We start from the raw sequence: 19,527 nt of genomic DNA on the forward strand, positions 1-19,527 counted from the left end.
CAAAAACCTCGTTTTAACTTGTAAGAAATTTTCCGATAATTACCAGTTTTAGGCGCAAAGTGGGAGTTCAAAAGGTCTAATTGAGGTAGAAGCAAATAAAATTTCGAGTCCGACGAACAACATTTTTCACGCTTTATTATATTATTACACGCCTTATTATGTTATTAACTTTGATCGTACAGTAACACACGGACTATCTTAAGACGATCTCAAACTGCATATCGTGAACCTAAATCGATTTTCCGTGCGAGGAAAAGAGCCACGTGATAATAATTATAATCAAATCGGAATTTTTCTTTACCGACACCGCAACACCTATAGATCATTCCCTTTCAAGTGCACGTGCGCAGTTGCACTTGGAGAACCTTCGAGGGATACGAGTAAGCCGCTTATCCGTCCCTTTCTCATTCCGAGCCGCGGAATATTTCCACTTGAGCGCGAACACAGTTGGGAATGTGGCGTGGTTTTTACGTGTCTACGCGGGAGGGTTGTCCGTAATGCGAGGTACGTATGCCGCCAGTAAATTCTCCCGATAATTGCGTAGCGGCGCGGGTGCACTCTCGGGATTCTGGAGAAAGGATAATAGTCGAGAGAAGTAGTTTTCAAAGCGCGGTTACGCGTATATGTATATCCAATGCGAGAGCACCGACACGCAGGACTCAAAGGTATATCGATTTTATTGCTCTGCGCGATCGTAGTTGCCTCCCGTCATGGCTAAGTGTCCGAGGACAACGGTGCCCCGCGTGGGTAACGTTAAAGGACGTAAATTTAACCGGCTCGAATAGCGATGATTTATGCCCGCGCGCATGCGGTGGGCGTACGTACGCGTTTACGGATCGATCGATGCGCGTTGCGTAAATTATATCGATTTTATTTGCCAGTCCGCTCGAACGGCGAAATCGAAGCTTGGACAGCGTCGACTGTCCGGATCGGAATTGAACCGTGTCGGTCGGAGGCTAATGAAGTGACGGTGCACACTGAAAAAAAGAGTTTGCTACACTGGGAGAAATGATGATTTTGTTATATCGACGAGACATATATGATTGATTACGTTCTGATGAAACCATACAAAATTTCCGATTATTAATAGAACGCGAAATTTTAGAAAGCAGAAGGTTTGATAGACTTTACTATAGTGCGGTAATTCCTACAAGATTTCTGATTCATTCATCTTTTAACAGATTGTATTTATCAGATTTCTAATTGATGCAACCAGATTCTTTTATTAATATAATAAGAATCAAGCTTAGATGATAGTTACCAAATTTCGGTAAAATATACAGAAAAAACAAAATTAGTATTAAATGTCAAACTATTTGAGATACCACATTCTATAATCTCTCAAACAAAAGAATCGATCGCGATGCGAGGATGCGACGGATCGTTTTGCGAGCAACGTCGTAACTCACGTCCTTTAGAAAGGATAACGCGAGCACTTCGAGAGCGGCTGAGCGCGATCTGCGGAGCCCTTGACGCCGAGAGATATCCCGGCGACGTGTAAATCATGGGGCGTAAACTGCATTCCGGCTGCTAAATTACTTTGCTGATGCGAGCCGACGGTATCGCGAAACTGCCCGCCTACGCGCCGAACCGAGTCCGCCTCTCTTACGTATACATACTGTATGTACACGCGTATATCCCTCTAATGGATATATGTAACGCTGCGCGATTGCATCATATATTTCAGACTATCGAGGCGGTTGACAAAGCATTGCTGTACGGTCCATTGTATAATCTTTCTCGCCGCTAATCTTTGTTTTATAAAAATGAAAAAAATAAATTTTAAGTAAAAAACACTTGGTAAAAACATAGTCTGTTACTTAAAGTTTCTAGTTTTTTTTTCAGTTATTTTCATCTCTAATTAAGTTACATCGATTAATGAGGGAAAGAGAAAAATGAAGATTTTTTAAATTAATCACGATAAGAGTACGTAATAATAAGTTTAAATTAAATACACAAGATAGTGTGATCATGAGACGGCAGTTAGATTCTTCAGAGGCATTTCGATGAAAACAGTTGCTGACCATCACCAAATTTTCACTTCATACTAACATAACTGATGATGTAAATGAAGTGGCATCACTGTATATTCATGTAATTCATATTTATTTATCAGATCGCAAAGTCACCGTTTACGGATACGGTTACGTGAATCCCAGCTAGTATTTCAATTAATCGATGATTTACTACGAGACGTAACACCGTGGACTACCGCACCCTCCGCTATTTGATTTGAATACTCGTTCCGTTAGCACGTGGTCGGACGCGGCTATTTTCATAAAAGAGACATCTTCTTTCCGAGAAAACGAACAAACGTGCACGAAGGTTGAATCCTAGTTGATTTCGCCTTATTGATTTCGCCGCGACTTGCAATTTCTGCCTCTTTATTTTTACTCTTTCTCACGTATATCGACGCAAATCAGAATTATTCGGACGGGAGAAAAGGACCACCGTCCATCGACGTGACTAATCATCAATTCCATAATTCAGCGACGAATTTAGAACACGAACGCGTAAGCTCCGATCTACAATAGACGTTAGCAAAGGCTCTTCCCCCCCCCCCCAAAAAAAACAGAATTTCATGTAACGCATACACTAAGAAAAAAAGTTGTTGACTAAGTTTTTCAACTTGATTAAATTTTTTCCGTTCAAATATTTATGCATTTGACTTAAATGGATAAAATATTTGAATTACAGTTTTTAAGTATTTATATATTTAACTTAATTATATATTTAATTTAAATACATAAATATCCGAACTGAAGACATTTAATCGAGTTGAAAAATTTAGTCAATTTAACAGCTCTTTTCTCAGTGTGAGAAAAATAACCAATCAGTAGTCCTTCGTTTCTATTCTGGGAAATAAAGGAATCTGATTGATTGATTTTCTTATGCGTTATGCATTATGCGTTATGCAAGAGTCTTTGCTTTGGCCTTAAGCTTTTAGCCTTTTGCTCTACGCTTCGAGCTGTAACTTTAATTTGCTTTAAGCTCTATAATTGAAATTTAACTACTTGTAGTTTAGGGATTACGGCAGCGCCGGAAATGCTTCATGCTGAAAAATGATGTTTTTTGTCGGAGAAAAACGATTACAGTTTAAAACTTGGAGCAAAAAAAACAAGATATTAACGACTTAAACCCTGCGCACAATAGAGGAATATTAGAGATATAGAGGAACTAAGGAATTAAAATTTTAGAATCAGTTTCTTCAATGAACATCATAAATAAATAATAAGTTGCATTGTATCTCGTACGACACACATTTATACGACACACATCTTATCGCCTTATTCGTATCCATTGTGCGTTGCGTTTAACGTTCATTGAGAAAACTGATTCTAAAACTTTAATTCTTATTCCCAATGTCTAACATTCCTCTATTGTGCGCAGGGTCTTGCTTGGAGCTAACAAAACGCGAACGGCGGTACCTCGGCGCGAAAGCGCGGCGGCCGGTTGCACGAATCCACGAATCTCTCGCGAGGGGATTGGAATTTCTTCTTTCTTATTATCTTTCATCTTAACGTGACGCGATCTCTCTCGCGGCGGATACACGTCTCTCTTGCGAGACGAAACGATCCCCTCTCGTCCCCCGCTGCCCGCCGCCTCGTTAACCGATGGGAACAGATTTCTGATTGCGTCCCCTTATACCGTTGCCGAACGCCCGCCTGCCTGCCTGCGGTGCACACGGTGCAACCGAGCACCTCCGGGCGGATTTCGCAAAGGGACCATTTCCACGCCGAGCCGCCCGGCCGCCGTGTTACCGAAATATAGCAACAATACCATTAAAGCATTCTCCTTTGTTCGTATCTTCACGGCGCGGCGCGGCGCGGCGCGGCGTCTCGTCCCCGCTTCGCGATGAATCCGCGGCGCGGATCACGACCGCGGCGACGATGGTCACTTTCGCAAAGTCGCTTTCGTCGATTCTGTCCCGCGAGAGAAGCTATCCGACTATTCGACACGATTACGATTACGTTTCGACGGCGGGATCGACGAGCGGCGCGCGATTCTCTCTGATGAGAACGCACGAGCGAAGATGCGATTGAGGTCTCCGACTCGATTGGGTACTCTCAGCAGTTACCACTTGTAATGTTATTACGTAAACTAAATCGACAGGCATAAGCGGATTTGCCAGCAGGCATACAAATCGGTTGTGCTTCAAGCAAACCGTTTTACTACTTAAGAGCCTCCTAATTGTTCTGTCAATTTGTAACCGCTTATCTCGTAATAAAGTTTATATCCACGCACAAGTAAATAATTGCTAAGCAATTCAAGTCGTAAATCAACTACTGAATTCACACATACACAATTGTTTAATAATCTCGCAATTATTAACATTTAAATTCAAAATTTTGGTTTTTTTCTTTACAGCCGACTAGACAGCAGCGATTAACTTCTCCATTTCGTTGATTACTGTGTCTGATTGATATTTCGCTTTAATAAATCCAAATCCGAGCGAGATCTTCCAGTGACAAAATTTTCTCGGAATAAGCCACGAATTTCCCGAGAGACTCGCCGTTTCGCAAGGCTTTTCGACGAAATTATTCGCCGGCGCGCTCGACTCTAATCCAAGCTCGGCCACCGCTGCGCGCGGCGAAGTTTCGCAAATCGGTCGTTTCGCATGCGAAACCGACCTACCGTGCTACCGGATTGCAAAAGGCCTCACCTCCCTCCCTCCTGGACAGAGGGGAGACGAACGTGCAAAACCGCCCGCGGGAGATTCCTACATTTGGGAATGTTAAATCGTCGTCGTCGTCGTTGTCGCGAGAAGAGGTTTCTTCGGGGGAAGGAACCTCTCGCGGATAATTATGTATTATGCAGGCGCTTTTAATTGCTCGCACACACGTAAACGAAGCGACGCGCGCACTCGTCTCACACATACAAGATCCTTCACTCGGTTATCGTAAATCTCATAAACGAGATAATTATAATGATTCGTTTACTCTTACCATTTTTCTTAGACTTGAATGACTGTGACAGGACGAGAAGTTCGAGAATGCATTCATTAAAACCTTAAGTAACTGATATCTCATTTGAATATTTCCTCTATATATACATGTACACTATTAAAAGTAGGCCGCACAATTTAAAATAATGTTAACGGAAGCAAATTTCAAATAGATACATTAAAAGCATTTATGTTGTCAAATGTGCATTAAATTTCTTGCGCATACTTTTTAGTTACAGATACATTAAACTGGACGTACTTGTGTAACTTAAAAATACATTGAATTTCATGACATTTTTAACAGCGTAGAAAAATCTGTTTTTATTCTGAGAAAAATTATAGAAAAAGATATTAATTGGAATAATTACAGTAATCATTCGTAAATTGCAGAAAACCATTCGTGTGTAAATATCCTAGTAACCGAACATGTTCCTATACCCGGAACTTACATAGAAATGTATTATTATTAATCACAGATGTGTTTTTTTTATAATATTAAAATTTAATTGTAACCTTTAATAGCTTTAAATTATTTATAAGGTATTTTAAAGTAATTTTGTTACGCAACTGGATTAGAGTTTGTACCTTGTTCTTAAAATTTTTTAACAAAAAACATTATGTAAATTTTTATTTTTATTTTCTAAACAGTACAATTATAAAAAAAAAAATAATTAGGACAAATATTTAGAGCATCAGACTCAAGCGTTTTAGATTGTCTGAATACTTGTTCAGATGCTTCGCAAGTTTTTATTATTTTCAGAAGAATTAAAAAGTTTCGTATTTTTGTATGTTAATAGTAACGTTAATATTTTATATTTCAGTTAATTATATAACAAGATCATACATTTTTTTATATCGTAAATCCTTATAAAAATTCAATCTTGATTCCGCATCGTTTCTTGTTCGATTACGGAGACATTTACCTTATTATACATGATGTTTTTAAATCGAAAGTGTGTTAAGTAACATCTTATTTAAAATTAATATATCTCATAAATATTTATGTACTAATGTTTATCAATGTTCTACGTTAACGCCTCGATCTCACGTAGCGATTTATCCCTCGAGTTTTGTTCAAAGTAAAGAAACCGTACGACACTCGTGTAATCGGGTTAGCAATAAACTCGGCTGGAAAGACACGCACGTTCGAAAGAGAGGTGGTGCGCTCGTGCGTCTCGATCGGTGCGCAACATCGATCGCCCATGCGAGACATTCCTGTCAACCGAGGATCAGGATTTCGCGCAAGCGATGGAAAAACTGCGAGCTCTCCGAGGAATATATAGCGCTACCCTCGGGCGCACCCCGGGGGATCGACGGACGCGTGTCGGCTCGATTTCCGCGTGTGCCAGTTATCCAACGGCGCGGACATTACGTAAACTGACATTTTCACAGCTAATACGAGCGAGCGAGCATGCGATTTCAGCGAGCTCTACGAGCGATAGCCTTTCCCGCGTCGCGCGACCCTCTCGAAACAAAAAATAAAAATAAAGACTCCGCATCGATAAATTATTCTGTCGCGCGAGAGCGCGCAATCAATTTTCCATCCGGTCGATCTGAGATATTGATCACGATGGCGCGAACTGATCGATCGAAACGTTCCATTAATGTTTCTTTAATCCGGACGAAATTATTATAGAAGATTTTGTAGCTTTTTACTTCGGAGAACGTGTGTCGATTTTAATGAATTAAAGGCAATGTGCGTCTAATTCGCTTGAGATTCGCAAGTCACATTGACGAGCACTCGTTACATTTCAACATCGCGTAAGAGAGAGGCGAAACGCAAACGGTGGCGCGTCACTTCAATTGTGTTTCGAGTACCGAAGACACCGCAGGCAAATGAGCGGCAAAGTGTCGTACGACCGCGTGGACGCGTGAGCGAAGTCAGGTGGCTCGTCGTCGCCTTTAACGCACATTCTCGCGCGCGGCGTAAACGAAGTGGAGGCCGCACCATGACTAACGGCAAGTCAGGCAATTAAAACTCACCCACTCTCGACACGACCGCCAGAATCAGCAGCACGCTGCTCACGATTATCATCTTCCCTCGTGGTCGTTGGTCGCTGGCGTAGGAATCACGACGACACGTCGTCGGTGTCGTTGGTAGACCAGGGGGGACGATCGCGCGGCCGCGCTTATCCTCTTCTTCCCCTTTGGTGCGCGCGGACTCTCACACACCCCGACCGCACCAAAGGTAGGCGCGAAACCGGCGCGGGAATTTGTAACTCGCTCACGGCGTCTCGGGAGGAGGAGGGATCCACGGGACTCGATTATTACCCGCGAATTGATCTCGCGGATCGATCCTAACTTCGAATCTCCGTTTTTTTTTCTTTTTTTTTTTTAAATTTCCTTCCTCCCTTCGTTTTCCCTCCGACGAGCGCGCCGACGAGCGAGCCTACGAGCGATCGTGCCGCAGCAGCAATGCAGCGCCGTTTAACTCAGAGCCGCGAGTGCGCCATGGACGTCGCCAGAACGTATGCTACGGTCACGAGGAGAGAAAGGTGACTGCGGGTATATACGCGAGGCGTGCACGATGCCGCCTGTCTTCATGGCATAGTCACCTTTCTAGCAGAACGGCAACAAAGAAGGGAGCCCTGGTGCCTTGTAGCCACCACCGCGCGCGCGTTGCCCACCACCTCGAGCACGGTAGACGCTCGCGATTACCTGCAGGGATGGAGTGGAGGGGACCAGGTGGTGGACACTCGTCGCCCGAGCCGCTCGAAGCTTTCCTCCGCGTCGCGTCGCGCCGCGCTGCATCGTCAACCCTGAATTCGTTCCCGGCAAGTTTTCCTGCTGCCGAAGTGGGAGGCGCACGGGGGTTGCGCGACGATAACGAGGGGACGCAATCCGAGACCAGATACTTGCGCGATTCTCTTGCCAGAGCTTTTCGGGAGATACAGATAGAACCGTTCCTCGTAGAAGAAACCTGCGAACTGCTGACAAAGCTCTAAAGTTAATAATCATGTCACAAGTATCGAACAATCGATATTATGTAGATAAATCAATAATAATTGATATTCTCATGACTCTTGTGTACGCCCCACTTCGACTAACTCCGATTAATTCAATTAATTAGAGTTGATCAAAGTATAATCAAAATTATCAATAAATATTATAAACAAGATACAATCAAATATACAATAAAAATTTATAATAAAAATTATTATCATTAGTTTAAATGTTTTCGTGTTTTAAAAGACGAATCAAAAGACGTCGCAAAATTTACAATTTAATAAATTTAAGATCGGGAATTACTATTATTGAATAATCGGTCAAATTAATCATAGTTACTTTCAAACAGCATTTTGTACAAAACAGTTTATTTTTTTCCCCATATAAAATGACTAATACTATATCTTATTACCTTACATTTTTTTTTTCCGCAATACGATTACATGGAAAATGTTTAACAGATCGGAACCATCGCTTCATAACGGGTAGAATCAAAGTATCTGCGGCCACCGCGTAGGACTTTTTTTTTTCTTTGTACGAGGATTACGCCTGCCCGTGTCAGTAACCGGTAACGATTGGAACATATTTGATTAGGATTGTTCGCCGAGCAGTCAAAGAGGATAGAGATTATCCTACCAATTTCTATATACACACTCAGATATTAATTTACATTTATCAACTAATGTAACAACTCAAGGACAATTGAAAAGTAGATCAACGTATGATCAACCGCCGGAATTAATAACAAGTACGAAAAATTCCGGGTAGAACTTTAATTAACTCGTTTTTGATTCTAACGCATTGCGCATACCTCCTCAAGTTGCAGAAATATAATATGCATAAAAATTGCAGAGCTTCTTCGTTATCCCTCGCGAATGATTACGAAACGCATGATAGACGAAAAAAACATATCACATATATAAATAGCTTTCCGTCTTCAACACACGCATGCAGATGCCACATTATTGTACAATCCTTCTAACCGAGGGACTACATGTTATTTCTCTCATCGTGTAACAACGTGTAGCGGTGTAAACGACTAGATATTGTTGCGACGCCTTGACAAAAAAAATTTTCTTTCCTTTTTTTGTTTTTTTTGTTTTTGTTTTTTTTTGTTCAAACACGTTTTGTTCCTGAGAACTCGGCAGTAGATTTCAAATAGATACGCTGAACTGAATAAATATGCTGATTGGATTCGTTAAATCCATTTTCGTAAACCAATGCGATTTCAAATCGGATAGAACGTTTACAGAGTAAAACAATGCAGCATACGCAATAGTATGCACATAAATAATTGTGCACAATTGGATAAATTGATAAAATCTCTTCAGATATAAAATTTGATCCACTTTAAATATACGAAGTTTATATATTTTAAAAAGAGCGAAGAGGGGTAGAGAGGAAAGGGAAAGTTAGTAAGGCGACGCCGTATAATAAAATGATATGATATCAAAATTATTGGATAGCAAGAAAAATCGATAGCAACGATCGCATTAAACCCTAACATCTTTACAATTGTTTTAAATATAAACAGATCTTGTTTGCATCTCGCCTCGATACAAACACTGTCACGTCGTCACTATCAAAGCACTTGACGAAGTCTGCCCTAAGACTTTACGGATTTCTTACGTATCTCGAATCTAAGAAGAATTACATGAAATACATTTATTCAAATAGAAAAACATTCGCAAATCACTATGATTAAAAATATTGTTATACATACAAATGCGATATCTTTTTCGCTTCTTTCTTTTCTTTTTAGCTGCAAGATAATTGTACGAAAACACGCGTATCAGAAAAATTTGATTTTTCTTTATCTTTTTTTTATCAAACCATTCAAACAATTTCAATGATCAGTACGTGAAAAATTCAAATATTTCTTAAATAGCTTTTTCATTAATAATTACGAAACGATTTATATGTACATCAATTAAATGCTGATTCGCAGTTAGTATGATAGCTGCGCGAGACATCGTCAAATATAGAAATGGCGTCGTTACGACTCTACAATTTGTACAAAATTATTCGCAAATAAATCGCAGGATTATCACCATGCGTTCCTGCTGAATAACGGACTTTGATTTGTTTTGCCCGACAACACCGATAGCCTAATATGGCATAGTACGTGAACGCGCAAATGTTCCCCGTACGTCTATATATGCACATTCGTACGACGATAGATCTGTTTCTTTTAAAATTATACTTATTGCACTTGCTCATAATTTTCCGCTCTTTCCTTTCCTATTTTCGAAAATTCTATACATGCATATCTTTTCTGAATCTATTTTCATCATAAGTACAGAAAAGATACAAGTGTGCTAAAGAAAACAGATCTAGTATTGTACACGAAGATTTTGCGTTATCAGGCGCGCTTAAAAAAATTAAATAGTTACGCATAATCGAGCAGCGTGTACAATTCTAATTACTAACTAGTTCAATTTGCCTATACTTCTTGCGCAAATTGCTCACGGAATCTTTGAACAGAACGGGATCCAGTCGCATATTAGATCGCAACAGTGGCATATATCCGAAGACAGCGACAAATGTATTCATGCAAGTTTGCCGCTGTATAAAATGATCCGGGTCATTCCATGGCGATCTGAAATCCAATGATGCAAAAAATACAATACCAACTTATATCTGAATATAAATATTATACATATGATCTCGATGAAAGCACAACGATACCTACCTAATTCCGGCTACCGTTGTATCTTTGTACAGCTTTCGCTGCGTCACTTTGATGGGCGGCCTTCGAGTTACGTGACTCACCAGGAAGTTCATGAGTATATCCTCGCAGTTCTGCGATTGCTCCACAGTTTTGTGGAGGGTCGAGCTTAACAACTCGGTATACAGAGTATTATAATAACGGTGGTAAAAAGCGGCACCGGTGAGAATGATACTATAGTCGTTTGTCCATTTACTGGTATAACCCCAGGAACGCTACAAACATAAAAAGTCAGATTAGCTCGATTACGAAACAGTTTACAGATTGGACGGAAGTTATTTAACGAGGGCTGCACAATACCTACCTTTGAATCATCCCAATAGTGCGACCTCGCTGGATAACCTACTATTCGATCGGGAAATGATCGCCAAACCGTAAAAGCGAAGTCAATCTCATCGGTATTTAGTGTGGCGTCCTCGTCGAGCGACAATATGGCACTAGTTTTGATTAACGGATGAGGATAAAAACGTTGAGATATGCCGTCAACCGCGACAACATGGATTGACGCTCTGATACCTTGCCAACGTGGTTTTCTTGGCACCGGAATGTCCGAGTTCCACATAAGTATTATCTTGAACAAAATAATTTGTTTTAACACGTATCACACAAAGATATCGCAAAATTCATAGCAAAGAGAAATAAAATAAAATAATCAGCAATATAAACAGGCTTACCTTATCTAGATATTTGCTTTTCGCGAGACTCCTAAGTAAACGATAAAGTACGGCGGTGGATCCCAATTGTGAATAGATTATGGCAGTGAAAGTATTACCAGGATTACTGTTTGAAAAGGGAAGTTCGTGCTGGCTATCAGCGAATTGCGGTAAAATTGCCAACGCTCCGGGATTGGTATTCCAAACGATTCTTTCCCGTGCACCTTCCCATGGCAAACGCTCGCGAATATTCTAAATTGACAATTACAATTAACGAAAAATCGAAAACGAGATTTTAATAAGTGCAATGAAAATCGACAATTACCTCGAACACGGTGAACACAATTTTTTCAATAGAAGAAAAATATCTCTCCCATAAAAATTGTGTTTGCTGTCGTACTTTAAGAATTTGTACATTGGACACAGATCTTAATATATCTGGAATCTGTAAGATATTCATGAAATTTAATTATCCGTTTTGAAATCAAGTTACTTTAGAATTAAAAATATACGCTTGAATTTCAACTTACTTGGAGTAATAATCTTTCATCAGAGAATATTACAGCCTGGGTCCAATCGATACGCTCATGAAAGGGTAGAGCCCAACCGTTACTTAAAATAACTGGAATACATCCTGATCTCAGAGCTTCTAGGAACCGAAAGCTACCTAATCGTCGTCCTCGCGGAACCAGACAAAATGTAGCATTCATTAATAAAATTTCATAGTCGTATCTGTAAAATGAAAAATATGATATATTTTATCTTAAACAGCATCCGCACGATTCAAGCAATTCCAGCATTTTTTTCTACTTACGTATCATACTCCTGATTATCTTGCTGACAGTGTTCATCCTGCAATTCCCTCCAGGCCTTCCCGTGACGGCAAGTCGTAACAAACACCAAATCTTTCCCATTGTGCAGATGATAGAGAGCATTTCTCGTCTCAGATCCAATGCCATGTACATATCGTTTTCCCTTAAAAGCTGCCACATATTTTTTATTATTGGGAAAATTATTTTCTAACGCTTGACCGGATTCTCCACCACGTTCCGGATGTTGTTTGCCAAACAGAGGTATGGACACATCAAAGTCCGGTCTGTGTCTAAAGATGGACATGCTGGCCTTAGCGAGCATGGCGTAACCCACGTCAAAAGCCAGCGACTCTTCCGCATAATCGGGCCACGTACCAGAATATAAGTTAAATATCAGATGATTTCTTCCGTTATTCCAATATGGTAGATGCAGCAGTTTCGAGGGGAGATTGTGTACAAATTCAGTAGATAAGGGATCTCTATCTAACGTATCCAGGGCTAAGACAAATATACATGCTCGTGCCGGATCCGACGTGTAATATCTCGACTCTGTGATAACGTTTAATATTTTTTGGTATAGTGGACTTATCACATCCTCGACCGGGTAAACGTACACGGTGAAACCTTGCTTGCATCTAGTGAAGTCGAAGCAGGTTTCCATGCGGCAATGCCGTGTACGCTGTGACATAGCCAAAGCCCCGCTGGATGTCTTTAAATCTTTGTCATAGAACTCTTCGTTTAGACTTAAATATGAAGGCAATCGCTCGTAAGGCAACTGAGATCTGCCTGTCCATTTTTCGCTTTTTAAACGATATCCACCGAAATAGCAGTAACCAAGAAACGCACATGTTACAAACAATAATAGATAGCGTTTCTTGGCTTGCATCTTCAATACAATCAGGTTATACAAAGATATATGATAGTTCTAAGCATTCTTTTCCCATGTAAGAGGTCTATATTCAGTCACAAGCACATCGTAAACGTTACTTATATTATGGCTCAGAAATTCCTCCAGGATATAGTCACTCTTGTTCTTTCATATTGCTGCAACAAAACGAAGAGTCCACGTATCAACTATGATGAAACAGCCTTTTATAAACGAAAGAGAGCCAAAGATACATTCACGAGAGTAAGAAAGAACATTTGTACAAATAAGTTTAACAAATATTTAAATAAATTTAAAAAAATTTATAGTTACATATATTGTTAACGTAACACTTGTTATCATAATGACGAAGTATCTCGGGAAACACATACATCTGCGGTATCACACTGTCATCACACAATTCTCTGCATTCCAAATCCGGAATTGAGCAGGGCAAGATGATGGAAAAAAAAAAAAAAAACGAATGACGTTTGAAGGAAAGCTATTACCTGGTCAAAACTAAAATAGAAGACAGACATTGACAGATAGGGCTCGAGCTGCCCGATCCTCACGAGATACATGACGGACAAGCCCGTTGATAAGATTCTACTGGCGATAAAATTCCTTGCGCGCACAACGATTCAATGGTCGAGCCTCCAGTCGCCGATCCGACGACGACGGGGTAACCTACAAGCCACGCGAGTCGAATCACGCGCGATCGGCGATCGCACTGCAATTCCACGTCATCACCGAGTGGCACGCGCGACTCATGATACCCTCACGCGAGGAACACGGATACAGCCGTGCCTTTTTACGACACGGTCGCGCACCGCCGACGCGACGACATCACCATCATTCTTGTAGGTTATCTACGGCGCGCAGATCTACGGCGCGCAGCAATTCCGTCGGGCCCGGCGGTGACTTCACGCCCACTCGCATTTCGGCCCGGTGCCGGACGGACGATACGCGTGGCATCGATCGGCGAACGCCCGCGAGTGCAAAATCATTGCACGCCGCGGCGCATCGAGATAATCGCTCTGAAAAGCAAACGCGAACGGTGCCGTGACGTCGGGACGATTAGACTGGCACACCGCCTACCGTCCTGCGCCTTACTTCACGCCTGCGTGAGCGACACGACGGCCAACGACGGCTATGGGCGAACGTCACGATGCAGCGCGGCGCGGCGCGGCGCATAAAATCGCTTGGCGAATGCACACATGAATATGTATATCTTATTGTATTATAAAACAATAAAATTTCGTGATGATATTTTCATACACTTGTGTGTGCATATGTTTATATATATATATATATATATATATATAAAATTATAGAATATAATGTCATGTGTGCATTTACAAAATTGTTTATGCACAATAATCATTCGTGCGCGTGCGAAAATTTTTCTGCTTTGTTTCGTCGGAATGGTTTTATTTAATTAAATTTTACATCACTTGTTACATAAATGTAGATACAATTTTATTTATTTTGAAATGATTTTGAACGCAGATTATGAGAATCGTGAGTGTTTTTAAAACTCTTCACTATTTTTGCGTGCAATTTCTATCACACAATCTCCGACTTCGCGCGCATGCGCAAGTAATACAAATATATCACCGTATTCCATATCCATATTCATGTAGAGTGTCCGAAATGTCGCTCTATGAATTTTTATAAAGCGTTTAAAAAAAATTGGAAAGGAAAGCTTCAAGCAATAAACAATGAGGTTAAACAAAGAAATTCCAATTTAAAGAAATCTAAAGATTAATTAACTGCATTCCGAAATTCACTTCCTGTTCCGAAAATTTATAGTACATACGTAACATAAACATCGAAACGTAATCTCTAACTTTGGAAAGAGGGAAGAAAAGGGATCACAGAGAAGTTAATTCTATTATTTATTCTATTATTCTATTATTTTACTCTGCTCTGCTAAAAAAATTTATTTACAATGGCTGTTTAAATTATTGCTGGAACGATCGATTAGTAATGTTGTTGTATCGCGAAGTTTGATATAATATCTTATTAATAATCAAATATATGCAAAGCTGACACTCTAAGCTGGAACGGTCGAAGGTATATCGTCTCGATCGATCGACTCCCAAATTCTGGCAAACTATGAACTTTATAAACACGCGGAGCGCGGTTTCCAACGAGAGTAGAATTTCCGCGGTACCACAAAGCACGTTTCTCCGAACTTAAGAAGAATGTGATACTCGCGCAAGTCGTACAAAGAGCTTACAAATCGAATCGACAATGCACGGATTCGACGCTAACTAAAACAAGAGCACGAAACTAGAGACGCGTGCTATATGTTTAATGTTCGTCGACCAATTGCTGTTCTTCGCGTAGTTATTATTATCTGCATCGGAAATCGGCGTTCCGGGAAAATCACAGAGATATCATTACTTGCGTACATAGACAATGTTTACACTGAATAAAGGCATCTGGTATTTGTGCCTATAATTAAATGTTATTATTACTTACGTTATAGTGGCAACTATTATAAAAACTATTACAAAAACTGATCCTAATCATTTTAACATTGAATTATATAAACGCAAATACTTTTTCTTTCAATCTACACATCACCTTTCAGTATAGTTTTAAAGGCTCGCAAAAAATTGATTTTTTTTTTTCTAATTTTTCCGCGCATTTTTTCGATTTTTCTCCCAAGGATAGAAAAATTCATTAGAAAAATTCATGTGCCACATTTGTTTCTTTCTATGACGTCGGGAATAAAGAAAATGATTGCATATTATTAAAGCTAAATAAAGTTAATGTTGTATGCCAGAGACATAAGAGTCTGAAAGATGTAAAGACGTCCAAAAGACGTTTAAGAAATATTTTTGTCTTTTGGATTTTTGTGTTGTCAAAGTTGTTAAGCAATAACATTATCTTTAAAGAATTGCAATGAATTCATTACGGACAAATATATAATATAATGTTATCAAAATATTTTCCGTAAAAAAGGCGACTTTGATACTTTTAAAAATTTTAAAATTTTATAGCGAGCCAATATTTACTGCTGTCTTAGGAAACCGTGATTTCTCAACTGTAGATCACGGTTCTTCATGACAGTAGTAAATATGAGAAAGCTATAAAATTTAAAATTGAAATGTGTTCCTGTACCATGATGATCTCACCAGTACCAAAGTTTTACACTCTGTTTTACGGTATATGATTTTTTTAACCCTAATTTGTCATATTTACTCTTCAGCAATTTGAAAAAAAGCGCTTTTTTTAACTATTCGGGTTTAGTAATATATAGTATAATATATAATAATATATAGTTTAATAATATATAATATATGTACTTAATATAACTTTTTGAAATATTTATTTACACGAAGAATAAGGATAAAATAACTATTTCACTCTTATTACGACTGTGTTTAAACGTCACTATTAATTAAGACCCAGATAGATAAAAGTCAGTATATCATCAGCAGCATATTGACGAAATTTTAAGATTGAAAATGATTGCATAAGTATCTTAAGATGCGTCTTCATATAAGATAAATGTAATCAGCATATAAAACAAGTTTTTTGATGCTTCCAATATTACGACAATATGCTACTTAATTATAATCGAAGTGTGATTAATCATATATATGTTTGCAGCATATAAAAAAGTTTGTTGATGTTGCAAAAATTGTGGTAATATGCTGCTTATATAATCAAAAGTAGAGTATGTGATTAATCCCTTAGTTTAAAAAAAAATTAATTTTAGTTTTATAATAGTTTTTATTACTCTTAGTTTTCCAGATAAACAAGCGTGCTGGGCATAGAATGCAAACATTTTATGCATGAATAAAGTTAATATTGAACTTATAATGTATATATTTTTTTATAAGCTCAATATTAACCTCATTCATAAACAATTTTAATAAAGTCTAATAAAATTAATCTGTATTCACTGTTTTGCATTATATGTACAAGATTCTATTTTACTAATTACAATTACGCATTATTTTATATAATTTTTGAAAACGCATCGGCGGGATTCGAACCTAAGATTTCGGAACGATGATCTAATACGCTAACACTAAGCTAATCGCACACTTGTGATATCGTTAATAAAAAGTTATATCTGAACTAAAGCTGATTTGAACGTGAAGAAACTTGCATGTTGAGTATCGCGCGAACACTCTCAGTTCTTTGATTATTTAGCCTTAGATATTTTTAAAATTAACTATACTATAAACTATATAAATAATTAAAACCTATTCCTGATGTCCAGGGCCAGACTAGTAAAGATAGTCAAAAAATAAAAATTGGAAATAGTACCAAAGCATGACAAAACATATTATTGACGTAAAAAGCACGTTGCAAAAATCAATTTTGCAACTAATTGTTATAGACAAATTATTAAAAATTGAATGTAGAGGAAAACTGATTACGCCAATCGATTCGACGGGAAAAATTACTAAAAAAAACATGACGCTTTATTAATTATTATAGTTGTTATAATTGTTATAAACACATTAGTTTCAAAATTGATTTTTGCAACGTGCTTTTTATGCCAATAATATTTTTTTACGTTTCGCTCCTATTTCCAATTGTTATTTTTTAGCTAACTTTGCTGATCGTAGGCTTTAATGGTTTATTAAAAATAAGAATTTGATGTATGCAAGCATATGGTTCAAATATCTAGTTATAATTGAATTATAATATTAATTTTTCTATTTTAACAAAATGTTGATACATTTTTAAATGATAATAATTTAAAGCAGCTTAAAAATGCAACTGTCATATATATATATATATATATATATATATATATATATATATTAAGCAATATATTTGATGAACGTTAATTTAGCATTATGTAATTATAATATAATATATATAACTACATAATGCTAAATTAACGTTCATCAAATATATTGCTCAATTATTGTTCCCATAGATAATACAAATAAAACATAATTTGTTACTGAAAATATTTCATATATAATTATAGTAATGCGTTTATAGTAAAATGACAACATATTGCTAAATTATGAAATATATAAATTGTATAACAGCAATTGTATGACAGCATAATTAAACTACATTTAATTATTCGTAATTTTATGCTGTCATAATGGCATCATAAAGAATACATAAAATGTTTGCATTCTATGCTCAGCACGCTTGTCTATCTGAGGAGTTTAGTAACGTTCGTAGTTATCCAGGTAAGAACATAGAAAAGTCATAATTGTATCGTAAGTCATAATGATATCACGATGATGTCACTGACAAAGTTATGATGACATTCTTATAGTGTCACTGTAACTTTACATTCTACGTGTAAAGTATAACTTGTTAAAACGCATGCTCATTAGTACAAAGAGATATCTTTTTATCCTTCTCATTATGTTAACTCGTCATATTTAAATTGGTCATGGTCATGCAAGTATGCAAGAAACGACCAACCCAAAAAAATTATAATTTATGGATTATTGTAATCAGCGGATAGTCCGTACATTTTTCTACATTAAGTAAAAAAGATCCTAATATGAGTAAAAAGCAGTTTTTACCTATATTTTTAAATCACAAAATATTATTTGCATTTTTCTTGAAACGGACTTCAAGTGGGTTGTACGTTTCTTGCGTATATATGACCAATTATAAGTGAAGTAAGTTAAATACGCGAGATTATTACATGCTTTCCATAACATAACTTGATTTCAAATTGATAATGAGAGCGTAACAAACTTAGCATTTACGCTAAGTATTTTTAATATTAAACCGTAAATTTATAAGTCTACGTCCTTCATTAACGGATGTAGAGTAATAACCATTGGTGATATAAAACTGGATTTAACCATCATTCCTGTGACATTTTAGTAGTAGAGTTAAAGCTAGTAGAGTTATAACTGAGGATGCTATTAAATTCGATTAATGGTGACGTAAATGCAGTGATAGAGGGAAGATTATTCTCGCGAATATCCGCGCTCACTCTCTTATGCACTATGGTGGTATCGCAGTGACGCATAAGGCGGCCCGTTGTTCGCAGAAGCGGATGTGGACGATTTGCAATTTAATAACCATTTCTCGTTACCGTGTCGGGGCGAATCGTGAACAAGTTCGAACGATTTCGGACGCGCGGTCAGCGGAGGCTTCAATCGGCTTACTCAGGAAAGCGATATGCTCGAAATCGATCGAGCCGGTGACACATCCCTTTTACGGTGCGTCAGCCGTACCTTTCTTCGATCGCGAGTGTTTTCGCGAAGGTGATTAAAACGATGCGAATGAATCGAACGGGAGACCGAATCGGAAAGTAAATTTTTGAGAATATCAGAAATTCATAACGCTCTCAACACAGCACAAAAATAAATTCACAAAAATTGAAACACTCTCGGGAACGGTTATCGATTCCGCGAGTCGGAGGAGCCGTTTAAGCGCCCTGATTACGTACGAACGCGTCCGAAGAGGCTCGTCTTCCCGATGCCGATCGTGCCGCACTGAATCGCACTCCTTGATGAGCGGACGTCGTCGCCGTGGTGACGGTTATGAAATCCTTACCTTGACCACACGCGCGATCGTTTCTCCGGCATACGCGGCCATATATTGCTCAACGTTTACGGACT

The 19,527-nt window shown here is 38.4% G+C and overlaps 3 protein-coding genes across 8 annotated transcripts in view; all 3 read right to left on the minus strand.

Annotated features, from left to right (window-relative positions):
* LOC105199736 overlaps positions 1-8,040 on the minus strand; it is a 69,144-nt gene extending 61,104 nt beyond the window's left edge. The window contains exon 1 of one of the 2 annotated variants that reach the window (XM_026130393.2): positions 6,929-8,040. In XM_026130393.2, coding sequence (XP_025986178.1) covers positions 6,929-6,980 — 52 coding nt within the window. In that variant the 5' untranslated portion in view covers positions 6,981-8,040. The remainder of the gene's footprint in view (positions 1-6,928) is intronic. The other variant, XM_039455796.1, reaches the window with a different exon arrangement.
* Positions 1-19,527, minus strand: part of LOC113004279 (enhancer of rudimentary homolog) — a 202,537-nt gene that overhangs the window by 139,460 nt on the left and 43,550 nt on the right. The gene's annotated exons all lie outside the window — the stretch shown is intronic.
* On the minus strand, positions 8,243-19,449 carry LOC105195910 (exostosin-1). Of its 5 annotated transcripts, none has more exons than XM_011161539.3 (8): positions 19,356-19,449; positions 12,087-13,128; positions 11,803-12,004; positions 11,598-11,717; positions 11,294-11,524; positions 10,924-11,190; positions 10,584-10,834; positions 8,243-10,490 (listed from the first exon to the last, which is right to left on the minus strand). In XM_011161539.3, exons 2-8 carry the CDS (start codon positions 12,968-12,970, stop codon positions 10,310-10,312), a joined length of 2,136 nt encoding a protein of 711 aa, XP_011159841.1. In that variant the 5' UTR covers positions 12,971-13,128; positions 19,356-19,449; the 3' UTR covers positions 8,243-10,309. The 5 variants fall into 5 exon arrangements, with proteins under 5 accessions (XP_011159841.1, XP_011159843.1, XP_011159839.1 ...); XM_011161541.3 differs by lacking the exon at positions 19,356-19,449 and adding an exon at positions 18,999-19,324; XM_011161537.3 differs by lacking the exon at positions 19,356-19,449 and adding an exon at positions 13,459-13,831.

The sequence above is a fragment of the Solenopsis invicta genome, chromosome 12 (assembly GCF_016802725.1).
Source record: "Solenopsis invicta isolate M01_SB chromosome 12, UNIL_Sinv_3.0, whole genome shotgun sequence".
NCBI lineage: Eukaryota > Metazoa > Arthropoda > Insecta > Hymenoptera > Formicidae > Solenopsis > Solenopsis invicta.